The sequence below is a fragment of the Lynx canadensis genome, chromosome C2 (genome assembly GCF_007474595.2).
Source record: "Lynx canadensis isolate LIC74 chromosome C2, mLynCan4.pri.v2, whole genome shotgun sequence".
Lineage (NCBI taxonomy): Eukaryota > Metazoa > Chordata > Mammalia > Carnivora > Felidae > Lynx > Lynx canadensis.
Genome location: NC_044311.2, coordinates 45,418,136 through 45,430,642, shown reverse-complemented (window position 1 = coordinate 45,430,642; position 12,507 = coordinate 45,418,136). Strand labels below are relative to the sequence as shown.

The 12,507-nt window shown below is 40.9% G+C and overlaps 1 protein-coding gene across 1 annotated transcript in view; it reads left to right on the top strand.

The window, feature by feature from the left end:
- The window catches only part of MINDY4B (MINDY family member 4B), a 36,350-nt gene extending 26,191 nt beyond the window's left edge, over positions 1 to 10,159 (top strand). The window contains exons 11-12 of the mRNA XM_030328709.1: positions 7,093 to 7,273; positions 10,017 to 10,159. Of these exons, the coding sequence (XP_030184569.1) occupies positions 7,093 to 7,273; positions 10,017 to 10,159 (324 nt within the window). The remainder of the gene's footprint in view (positions 1 to 7,092; positions 7,274 to 10,016) is intronic.
- Positions 10,160 to 12,507: the final 2,348 nt, after the last annotated feature.

Here is a 12,507-nt window from a genome sequence, read left to right as displayed (position 1 = left end):
GCAATGAATGGGTTCCTGCTACCCCACATCCTCGCCAGCCTTTGGTGTTGTCAGTGTTCTGGATTTTGGCCATTGTCATGGGTGTGTAGTCGTATTTCTTTGCTGTTTTCATTTTCATTTCCCTATCATGGCCATCTGTATATTTTGTTTGATGGAGTGTCTGTTAAACTCTTTGGCCCACTTGGAGAGCTTTTAAAACTACCAATGCCCAGGTCATCCCCCAGAACAGTGTCAGCTTCCTGTGTATTGGAGCTGTGGAGACACACAGGGCCCCGCACTCAGAAGGCCTTGCCCTTGGTTTAATGCTTTGCTGTCACCACCCTAAAATTCTTAATAATTTTTAAAATAAGGGTCCCTGTGTTTCCATTTTGCACTGGGCCACAATTGCCTAGCCAGTCCTAGCCAATGACCTTGTTCTGTTTGGTCTAGACAGCATCTGAGCATTGGAATTTTTAAAGCCCACAAGTGATTCTGACGTGCAGCCGGGTTTAGAGGCCTCTGTTCTAGAGCAGGGCTGTGAAGCCTCAGCGTGGACATTTTAGACGGATCATTTCTTTGTGGTGGCGGCTGGCCTGTGCATTATGGGCCGTTTAGGTGTGTCCCTGGCCTCTACCCACTAGATGCGAGTAGCTCTGCCCTTCAATGTGACAACCAAAAAGGTCTCCAGACATTGCCCAATATTCTCTGGGGGAAAAAATTGCCCTGGTTGAGCTGATATTTAAAGGAAGGGGGAGAAAAAATAATCTCGTTAGACTTAACTGATTAAACCCATATGTGTAGAGTTGGAAAACTAGTTATTGCAACTAAAATTACAAGAAAGAGTCTTTTCTTTCAATCGGTATCAGAAAGGTTGACAGGTTTCGCCTTCTCTGCAAGGCTTTGGGGACAAGTCTCAGTCCTCATCTTAAATTAAAATTAAATTGGGGCGCCTGGGTGGCGCAGTCGGTTAAGCGTCTGACTTCAGCCAGGTCACGATCTCGCGGTCCGTGAGTTCGAGCCCCGCGTCAGGCTCTGGGCTGATGGCTCGGAGCCTGGAGCCTGTTTCCGATTCCGTGTCTCCCTCTCTCTCTGCCCCTCTCCCGTTCATGCTCTGTCTCTCTCTGTCCCAAAAATAAATAAACGTTGAAAAAAAAAATTTTAATTTAAATTAAATAGATGTTTGCTAAATAGCTGCTCAGTTGCTCTGAGAAAAGGGACTATGTCAAAGAGTATGCCACAAAAAGACAGAGGGAGACCAAGAGAAAGAGAGTGTGTGCCTCAAAGGGTCAAGAATTTACAGAGATCCCGTGCTACCATTTTCTCTGGATCCTATTTCTCTCTATACAAGTCGGCTCAGCTGCTAAATCATGCTCTAAAGAAAATTACCTGCAGAGCCTAAAATATCCTCCAATAATAAAGTGGATGTTCTCAGGGACCTTAAAGTAAGTCAAAAGGCCAAGGCATAAGGTAAAAAAAAAAAAAAAAGGGTTTTCCTGCTGAGAAGAGGGCAAAATGTGCCAGACATGGGACCACCATCCAAATGCTTGCTCACAAATCGGAAGTAGGACAAAGCATGGGAACTGCGCAGGTTAGCTTTAAAATCTACATAGAAATCAAATCTGCAATGCTTCTATCTTTTCGAAAAGTGACTCATGTGACTTTTCATCCTTCCTTCTTGGACTCAGTGTTCTCTCCCCGGGGAGACTCCTATGATCCTGCCCTCAGTGAAAATTGCCTGCAATTGTACCCTAATGGCTTGAAACCCTGAGGATGTTTATTATGTTGTCTCTGTCATGCACTTGGAAGTTTGGTTTCAGAACAAATGTATTAAAGAGCGAATCCTGGCTGGCGGTTAGTTTTCTTACTTGAACCACTGAGATATATGACTATGTTAGACATATACACATAAACATGTAAACTTTTTTTTATCAGAAGGTGCCTGTTTTATTGTGTATATCAGCTCATTATTTGGAGATAAAAGCAATCCATAACTCATCATATTATTAAAATAATTATATATACATACATATATATATATATAATTCTACATATATTTTCACATCCCTGAAGATGGTAACTAAAGTATATATATGAAGCTCATTTACTCATTGGAATGCTAACAGCCTCTTGTATAGAGCACACACTATGTGCTAGGCTCTTTCTGAGCCACTGCAATGATGCCTTATTTCATTTAATCCTCACTCCTACTCAAAGGTGTAAGTGTTAGGTTTAGTCCAGTGTCTGTTGTTTGACCATTCATTTTAAATACGAGAAAATCTGGGCTGAGAAAGGTGTGGGAACTTGCCCATGGCCACCCGCTAGGCATCAGAGCTGGTGTCCGCACTCTGCCCACTGTGCCATGCTGCCTGTCGTTATCTTTTCTCGTCTTCTGATAGAGTGATAAATACAAAGTGCCAGTTGTTAGAATTATATCCCATCCTAAGTGCTTTTATAATCTATCGTATCTATGTACTTACATATAGATGTAGACTTATTTATAGGACATCACCTGTAATATCTATTATAGGTACACAGATGTTAGACTCTAACATTTAGATGGTGGCAAAAGCACAGCTAGGGTTTAGAAGGCAGGACTCAACAAGCTAGAGCTTCTTACGTGGACTTCTGTGTTAAAGCACTTGCTTAGGTTGATCGTGGACTACCTGTACTTGGGGCACAGTCTGAAAAGTAGCTGCTCCCCTTCACCTGCCGGTTTGGCAGGCCAGGTCCGTCAAATGTGTGTCCGGAAGGACAACCTCGGTGGGACTCAGAGTCGTGCTAACCAGAGGACCCACGTGACTGTGGTGTATCCAGAAGTCTGATGGTTCAGAGTCCTCTGCCCTAGAACTGAACAAAAGTCTGCTCAAGAAAGAACCAGATATGTGCTCGCTTCGGCAGCACGTATACTAAAAAAAGAAAGAACTAGATGTGGTTCTAGAACAGTGCTCTCCGGCTCACTGGATTGAAGACCCCCACAGCCACTCGCCTTCCTTTCTTCTCTGAGTAGGGTGACCCCTCTACAGAGGATTCATGAATGTGCCCACTGGGTGCATAAGCACTTTATGGGTATTTAGGGGCTCCTGCCTAGGCTGCGTGCTTCATATCAGCGGATTATATGTATCCACTGATAATAAAAATCTGTAAGAAAGGTTTCCGAGTTCAAAAGAAAACCAGCATGCCAACAGATTCTGCTGTCCTGGTGAAACCCATCCTGTAAATGCTGTGTCTGTCTTCCTAAAGTAAATCTCTCCTTACTCTGGGATAAAATTGCAGAGGCTGCAAAAACACATGTCTTTCAGTCCCAATGTCACAACCCAGTGGGTGAGATTTAAAAAAAAAAAAAAAATGGAGTTCTCATTAGATGACACGGCAAGCCCCCCCCAGAGCCCACCAGACTGACAGTTCTTACGGAACGCAGCCAGCTACCTACAAGATGAGGCACTATTTCGAAGCCTCCCGTCACTTTTCTATTTGAAGGTACAGGTTGGAGTGTGAGGTTCCAATACCTAAGTGAGAACATAAAGCAGTTTGAGTCTAACACCATCTGGAAAGCCTTAGGAGGTTCGCATTATCTTCGCACCTGCCACGGAGAAGAAAAAACCAACTCTGATTTTTAGAAGGGACTGAAGCCATTTAGGTCTTGCTGGAATTACTCCCCTGGTAGCCGTGGCACAGGGTACCACTATCCCCGCCGTAGCCTCTGTCCTCTCGAAATTCCCTTTAAAGGGACTGGTAGGAAGAAATCCAACCACAGAAGTACCACGTGAAGCTCCACCCACCACATGAAGCTCCACCCACGGCGCTCTATCGCTAAGGTGCTGACCCTGCGAACACGACGACCTACCTGCACACTCGCTGAAGGAAGTTACATCAACTTTGTGTTCCAGGTGCAGAGACGAGAGCCAGACCACTCGTGCACGCGAATCTCCACCAGGAATCAGGGCAGAAAGCACAAATTTCCAACACCTTCCTCCCGTTCCAATTACCAGACTGGACCCTTGGGACTCTCAATATCAAGCTCATTATGCAAAAGCACACTGTAAGCACCATTGTTCTAGAAGGCGTTAAAAAAAAAAAAAAAAAAGAATTACACGGACTCAATCCTTGCCCTGTAGTGTTTAGAATTTGTCCATCCCTCATCCTGTCCTTGTAATTTTACACTGGCTTAAATGATACATGTTAGGAAAGGCTTCATTGCTGGATGTAATGCTAAACCTCTTGGGCTTATTATACAATGAGTGAACTTAAGGAGAAAGGTATTTTATTTATAGCACTACTGTATCACAAGTTAATTTCCTTTTTACCATAGCAACATGAGGCAACATGCACAAATTCTGCATTTGGGGAATCTCACCAATAAAACATATTTAGAATGCTGCTTTTGGGGCTGGGGGTAGCTGATAAACTGTCTACCCAGAAGCAATACAAATTCTTAACTGAACGTTCCAGTCAAACACATAATGTGGTAAGCTAAGAAAAGAAGGGGATGGGGCATCTGGGTGGCTCAATGGGTTGAGCCTCTGACTTCGGCTCAGGTAATGATCTCACGGTTGGTGGGTTCAAGCCTCGCGTGGGGCTCTGTGCTGACAGCTCGGAGCCTGGAGCCTGCTTCGGATTCTGTATCTCCCTCTCTCTCTCTTCCCCTCTTCAGCTCATGTTCTGTCTCTCTTTCTCTCAAAAATAAATAAACTTTAAAAAAAGAAAAGAAGGGAATATATACTTGGCTGGATTCAAACAGAAGGTGCTTGGCTTTGTTTTTGCAGGAATCGCTTTTTTTTTTTTTTTTAGTTTATTTATTCATTTTGAGAGGGGTGGCAGAGAGAGAGAGGGAGGGAGAGAATCCCAAGAAGGCTCTGCACTGTCAGCCCAGAGCCCAGTGCGGGGCTCAAACCCACAAACTGTGAGATCGTGACCTGAGCTGAGATCAAGAGTTGGACCCTTCTGACTGAGCCACCTAACGCGCCCCTACAGAATTCACTTTAAACCAGGTGTGTTCTCAGCCGTAATCTTAAGGCTTGCCTCTTAGAGTTAATACCTACACTGCCTTGACAGTCGTGCATGACATTTTCCTTTTCACCGGCATCTCTCAAGGCAAGTAAGGAAGGCTCTGCTTGCTCAGTGTGGAGTCTCTGTATGGTTACTTTGGGAGCTGGAGACTGTTATATTTATAACTACTTCATTTTCCTCCTCCTCTAATAAAATCTTGAGGAGCTGTGAGTTCAGAAAACTGTTGCATTGTTGCATAAAGTAACAATAGTGTGCTGTCAGCACATTGCTGAGTGTCACCTGAGTGCCAGTTGATTTTTGCCTAAGTTACAAAAACTCCAATGTCATACATGTCTATATTCTATTGCCTCCACCTAGACACAATTTGCAGGAACTTTCATTGGGGTAAGTTCACCCAAAATACCATTCTTTTGACTTTCAAAATAAGTGACATTTTATTCCAAATAGCCCTCAATTTCCCAATTAGTTTATCCAAGTTTTCCAACCTTCATACTTCCATGTCCTGTAGATCATATTTTGATTCCATATAAACTGAGTACCTAAGGTACCATGGCAAAAAGGTCTAAGAAAGAAAGTGCTTATTTTATAACTAATGAATGGTTGCAATGTTATTTGCAACTTGTGGGTGGAATCTTGGAACGTAAACGCATTCGGCTGCTTCAAGGGCATATCCTCTGTGTTTTATTTCCCATGTAGCCAGTGGGCGACTTGCCCGTTAGATATGTGAGATTCTCATATTACACTAAGCCCAGAGGGGCTAATTCTAATGAGACTAGATAAGCAAATCCTGCACCTACAATGATCATGTCCAAATTGGGATGCTAGGCTTGCAACCCTTTTTTAAATTATTAACTAAAACTGAACTCTTGTCTTTCAAACACAGTAATATAATTTTTCTATGGTAGCTAAAAGTGAAAACCTTAAAGACAAAAGCATCTCTGATTCACCCACTCACCCACAACTGAAGAATTTAAACTAAAGCAAAACGAAGAGATTTGAATAGAACTATTGAGAAATCAAAATGTCAAGTTATTAGCCTTTAATACTTGGGTTTATGAAACGTGATAATTTTTCAAAGCTGGATTTTCCATAAAACAGAATCTGTTCCTGAACACACAGTACAACTCTAAGGACTGAGAAGAAAAGAAACAGAATCAGATCCTTCCGTTATGGGAAGCCACACCAAGGCTGAAGGTCCATAGCTTTCCCTGGCATCACATGAAAATGATGGTTTTTTCTATGTAGCTCAGGCCTATTTCTCTAAGTAGAAAAAAAAGGTAGTTTTTAACGTTAATGAATTTTAATGGCAATCTTTAAAAAATGTGTGCTTTCCTGCCTCTTTAAACAAACTGGCAAATACCATAAATAGAAATGCACTATAATATCACTCAGGGGCTATGCCTGTCAGAGTAGTACTTTTGTCCATCTAATTCACGAGTTGCTAAATTGACAGTTGCCTGGAAAAACTAGATAAACTAGTTAAAAGAGTAAATTTAATATTATTGTGATGCTAAACTAGTATATTCAGCTCTAAGTATATCTTCACATTTGATCTCCATGTTACCATGTAGATATGTGTATATATGCACGAGTGTGTGTGTGTGTGTGTATTCCCTTCATTTCCCTGGAGCTATTTCCTATATTCAAAATAGTCTATATTCTTGTATTCTAAATATTTTCTTTTTCCTATATTCTAAATGGTTTCCAAAAGTCTGAACATCTGCTGAATGAAATACTGTCCTATCTGGGGGATAGGAGTAAATACACCAGTCAATGACAAAGACAGATTGAAGTCCTCTTATTCCACCCGTACACTTATAATTCAGTTTATTTATTCTCTACTTAACTTCAAAACCAAACTGAGGCAGTTCTATGTTCTCCATGAGGCCACCCAATAACAGCGTGACCACCCCACCACACCATTCATACAGGCAAATTCGTTCGTAAGGAAGCCTTCACTTCAAACCTTATTGCACGCAGAGTGTCCTGCGCGGACCAGCTCAACAAGACGCCTCGGAGCTGTGTTTTGATCATGATGATGCATCAGTATCTGCCTCGATGTGACTAGATCTCTGTCCTCATCTGCATTCCCCTCTTCCCTTCCAGGTGGGCAGCAGGCTGAAGACTCCCAAATTACCTATTTGGCTATGCAACATTAATGGAAATTTCAGTGTCCTTTTTAGCACAAACAGGCAGCTCTTATCAGACTGGAAAGTGGAGCGTCGCTTTGATCTGTACTTTTACGGAGGCCAGCCCCCACAGAAGAAGCCTGTGCAGCTTACAGTAGGTGAGCATTTCAGACTCCAAGTGCCGAGTGCTTTAATGCGCTCAAAAAGATGCAGCAGCCGGTGTTTCCCAGCTGTGCAGATATTCACACTGGCTTTGCAGGAAAAGGTTTAGGCTTGATTTCTGAAATGAAACCAATGCATGAGTCCCACAGTCCTAAACCCAAGCTTTGCAACCTGGGAATTCTGAAGCTGCTTTAAATAGGAGCAAGGGGATTTACACATAGCACAGAGGAACAAATGAGTTTTAGGCAAGAGAAAAAACAAAAGGGGAAGAACCGAATTTCCAAAAGGCCCTCTCTAGGAACTTCTATCTGTGAGCATAAGGCATTTAATGCCTGAGGAAAGAAATGGAAAACCAGAGGGATTGGGGCAGAAGGTGTGTTCCATTTGGTCGATTCTATCCTACAACTGATCGGATGATCATCCAGTGACAGAAGTAAGCAAACTGAGAGTGCATTTCTGTTGCGGTTAGTTCAGAAAGCATTTCTGAGGCTCTATTAAGTGCCAGGCAGTGTGGACAGACACTAGGAGAGCAACAGTCACTAAGGCACAGTCCCGGCAAAACTCGAGGTTCCACGCCCAATGGAAGAAGCAGACAGCCACACAGGTTATTTCACTTCAATTACAACCATATTCTTTTAAACTCAAAAAGAGGGGGCGCCTGGGTGGCTCAGTTGGTTAAGCATCCGACTTCGGCTCAGGTCATGATCTCACGGTTCGTGAGTTTGAGCCCCGAGTTGGGCTCTGTGCTGACAGCTCAGAGCCTGGAGCCTGTTTCGGATTCTGTTTCTCTCTCTCTCTCTCTCTCTCTCTCTCTCTCTCTCTGCACCTCCCTCACTCGCACTCTTTCTCTCTTTCAAAAATAAGCATTAAAAATTTTTTTTAACTCCTAAGGAAAAAGACTAAACCTAAGATGTCTTTAAGCATTGGCCCTTTGGACAAGGGAATAAACATGATGAGACTTGGAGTCTGTACTGGGCACCTTGGTTTTACTGGTGGAGGCTTGTTGGTTTGATGTTGGACTCGGCATTTAGCATCCCAGATCTGGCGTTAAGCAACTTTTCAGTATAATGAAATCTGGAAAAGTATCTTAGTGACTGTTTTATCTGTGCAGCTCCTAATTCTTTAATTTTGAGAAATATATACTAGCCCACTTAATTTGGGGAGACAATGACAATTGAGGTGATCTCAGCTCAGGTCTTGATCTCAGGGACATAAATTCAAGCCCCACATTGGGCTCCACACTGGTATGGAGTCTACTAAAAAAAAATTTATTAAAAAAATATATATGTTTATTTATTTTTGAGAGACAGAGAGAGGGGAGGGGCAGGCAGAGAGGGAGAGAGAGAATCCCAAGCAGGCTCCACACTGTTAGTGCAAAGCCTGACATGGACTTAAACTCATGAACTATGAGATCATGACCTGAGCCAGAATCAAGAGTCAGACGTTTAAATGACTGAGCCACCCAGGTACACCCCCGCAAAAAATATTTTTTTAAATATATATTTACATTTAAAAACATATTTTTAAATATATATATTTACATTCAAAAACATGTTTTAAAATATATATTTACATTCAAAAACATGTTTTTAAATATATATTTACATTCAAAAGCATGTTTTTAAATATATATTTACATTTAAAAATATATTTTTAAATATATACTTACATTTAAAAATATGTTTTAAATATATATTTACATTTAAAAATATATGTTTTTAAATATATTTTTACATTTAAAAATATGTTTTTAAATAATATTTACATTTAAAAACATTTTTAATATATATTTACATTTAAAAATATATATATTTAAAAATATATACAGTAAAACCTTGGTTTGTGAGCATAATTCATTCTGGAAACATGCTTATAATCCAAAGCACTTGTATATTAAACAGAATTTCAGAAACCATTGGCTCAGTGGTGACCATATGACGTTTGCCATCACATACTACTCATCTTGCAAGACATCGCTCATTTATCAAGTTAAAATTTATTAGAAATGTTTGCTCATCTTGTGCAACACAAGCAGAACAAGTTACTCCCAATCCAAGGTTTTGCTGTATATGATTGGGTCTACTTTACTCTCTTCCTTGAGGAAAGCATCATTTTTGTATCAACTCACATGCATTGCAAGCATTCTCTTCTGGGCACTGTATTAGAAGCTTTACAGGTAATCCCATTATGTTCTCCCAAATGTCATATGAGGTAGATACTAGAATATCTATTTTCACATAGAAGAAACTGAGGTAGCCAAGAAATACTCAGTGAATAAATGAAGCTGAGAGATGTTAAGTACCTTCTCAAATGTCATATGCGACAAAGCTTGCCCTTGAGCCCAGTTCTTGACTACCCCACTGGACTACCTCACCCTTCACCCAAAAATGTAAACGTATTCTTAGAAGCACTGGGAAGTGAGGAGCTCTCCTCTTCCTGGTTTTCCGGACAACATGCTGTGATCTACACCTGGCTCTATGTGTCGCATCATGGTGCTGGAATGTACATTTCATGAGTTACCAATATTCATGTTCCAAAATACACAACCACCCATGTTACCACACATGTTTTGTATGGGGCATTTTTACTGACCATCTACTGGAATCCCCTGGGTTTAACCAGTTCTAGGAACACAGCTTGCTGAGCCCAACTCCTGTCCACCCATCCTGTTTCCCTTCCTTCCTGGCTTCCTCTGGAATGCTGTATAGAGGGCCTAAATGCTGGCTGTTCCTCACCCAGATACTCACTCCCATCACTGGGAAAGAAACCAACCTGGAGATGGACATGTAGCAGGAAGACGGTTTTCTCCAGTGGAGATGCTAATCAGAACCAAGTGGAGAGAAGCCACCATCAACTGGAATGGAACCATTCCCTTTTTCTAAAAAGAAAGCCAGTATGCACAATGATGTCTGAGGTGTCAGAACTGCTGTCATAAAAGCCTAATATGGGGGAAGACCGTTTCCCTTCTACGGTCCTCATTCATGGGAACCCCACTGAAAAACCCCATCAGCAACTTTTTCTCTCTTTTTTTCTTTTTTTGTGCCTCTGTTAAGCCCTCTGCAGTTGCTTTCAGTGCTATAGAACAACAAGATCTGCAAGGTGTCTTCTCTATACTTGCAGAGACGGGCTGCTTCATTTTATTCAGTAGAGCAAATGAAGTGTCTCTCCTCTATGTTATTTTCAAATTAGCCTTTTGTTGGTGCGATTCTCCCCGAGGATTATGGAAGCAGGCAGCTAGCTTTCATTTGGGGATGAAGTCATCAGTAATGCATCATCAGGTTTTTAGTTATGGCAAGAACTCAAGCCTTCTCAAAGACTTCCTGGTATGGAGAGCATTCCTTCCCAAGGTTACATTTCACATGCCCACATTAGCAAGTTCTGGTCATTAAAATAGTAAATGGGATTTTTTTGGGCTTGAAGCAGGGACTATTCCTGGTAGTCTGGCAGCTATAACAGTTGACTTACGGGTTCAAGCAGTCAAGCCGAACTCAAGCCGAACACACAGAAGAAGACATTATTTCTACCAGTGCTATGTTTCTTTTCCTTAAAAGCTAAACATAAATATATAGACAGACAAATAGATAGAAAGAAGACTTATTCCTAGATAAAATGTAATTATATATATAAATAGAATCTTTTCTTATGTCATTGTTAAAAGGGGAAAACAATCCTTTTTAGGATATGATCTTTCCCTGTCCTGTTGAATGCCTGCACTTTTTCTGAAGAATTACACAGAGTAAGATACAACGTATTCTTTCTAAAGAAAAAAAAAAACATGGGAACCATCTAGACCTTTTTCCTACCCACCCCACTTGCCTGCCAACTCATAGACTTAGGGCTCTGTATTCACAAGCCAAAGGTTAGATTGCTAAGAACAACTTTTCTGCACCCATTGTCCAAATTAATTTGTGAAATGCACTTTCATTTGGCTCAAAGAATAATATTTTAACTCAAGGAGCATGGAGAAAATGAAACTTCAAGGTGAATAATAAATTATGTCAAAAGAGAAAGCCAATTTGGCTTGGACTGCTGATTACAGTATCTTTATTACATTGTTGTTTTCATGTGGGATTTTAAACACACTGGGTGAATATGTGGATCCTATTAGACCCTTATTTTATTTTGTCTTAGTCTTAGCAATATTGCGCCTTTCCTTAGGTACAGGCCTGGGTTTCTTTTTGTTTGTTTTATGGATACTGAGTTATTTCTAACCAAATGTCCCTCTTAGAGTGGACTGCTAGAAAGCTTGGAGACAAATGAAACACAATAGCACGTGCCTCAGTGAGAAAGCTCCTAGCCACAAGTAAGAGATTTCACTAAAGGCGTCTCAGACAATAAGGACGTTCTTTTCTAACGGTCCAGCAAGGGATCCATGACTCTCTTAGGTCAATCATAATTCATCTTCTAGGACTGAGAACAGGACCCTTGTTACCACAACAGAGTCAGGGCTCTGTAGAAGGAAGAGGGCAGGAGGACTGTTGTATAGACAACAGCAGCACTGCCTGGAAGTGTATCAGTCCTTACACAAGGCATTTTTTAATTGGCCTCATTTCTGAGTCTATTTTTGGTCCCTATCCTCTTTTGCCTTTGCATTTTTAATTTATTTATAAATTTGTGTTATTTTGCTGTATTTTATGTGTTGTAATCTGTCTTAAATTATTCCTGGAACAAATCTATAAATAAGTAAAATAAGAGAGGAAAGATTAAGAACCTGTGTTTTGTATATAAAGGTATAATAATTTTGATATGTAAAGGTATTAATCACTTTGCATGTCAATGTTGGAAAATGAGTTTTTATTTTGTCCTATAAACAGGGCACCCACCATTTTTTTTTTTTTTTTAAGGTGGAAAAAATGTTATTTAGAAGTAGCTACAAATGTCCTGGGATAATCGGTTCACCTTTGAACTTTCTGTGTCTTGAGATAAATGACTTTAATTGTCCTGTCAGCTTCTTAGACATACAGGAAAAGGCTATTTGCTTGAAGACAGAGAGAATAATAGTTACCTAAACTGACTGTATCTATAGTGGGCCTGAGAAGACGACAAATACTTTTTTTCGCCTCAATATTGTGTTGGCCTGGTATGACCCTCAAAATTAGCGTTTGTTCTTAGAGAAGATGTATGTACGATTTTTTTCAAGTACATGTTCACCAGTAGCACGGGACCAGGTGGGAAATGGCTGGAGGGCAGGCAGGCTGAGATTCCCTTCACTCACGCTGGCTGGGTTTGG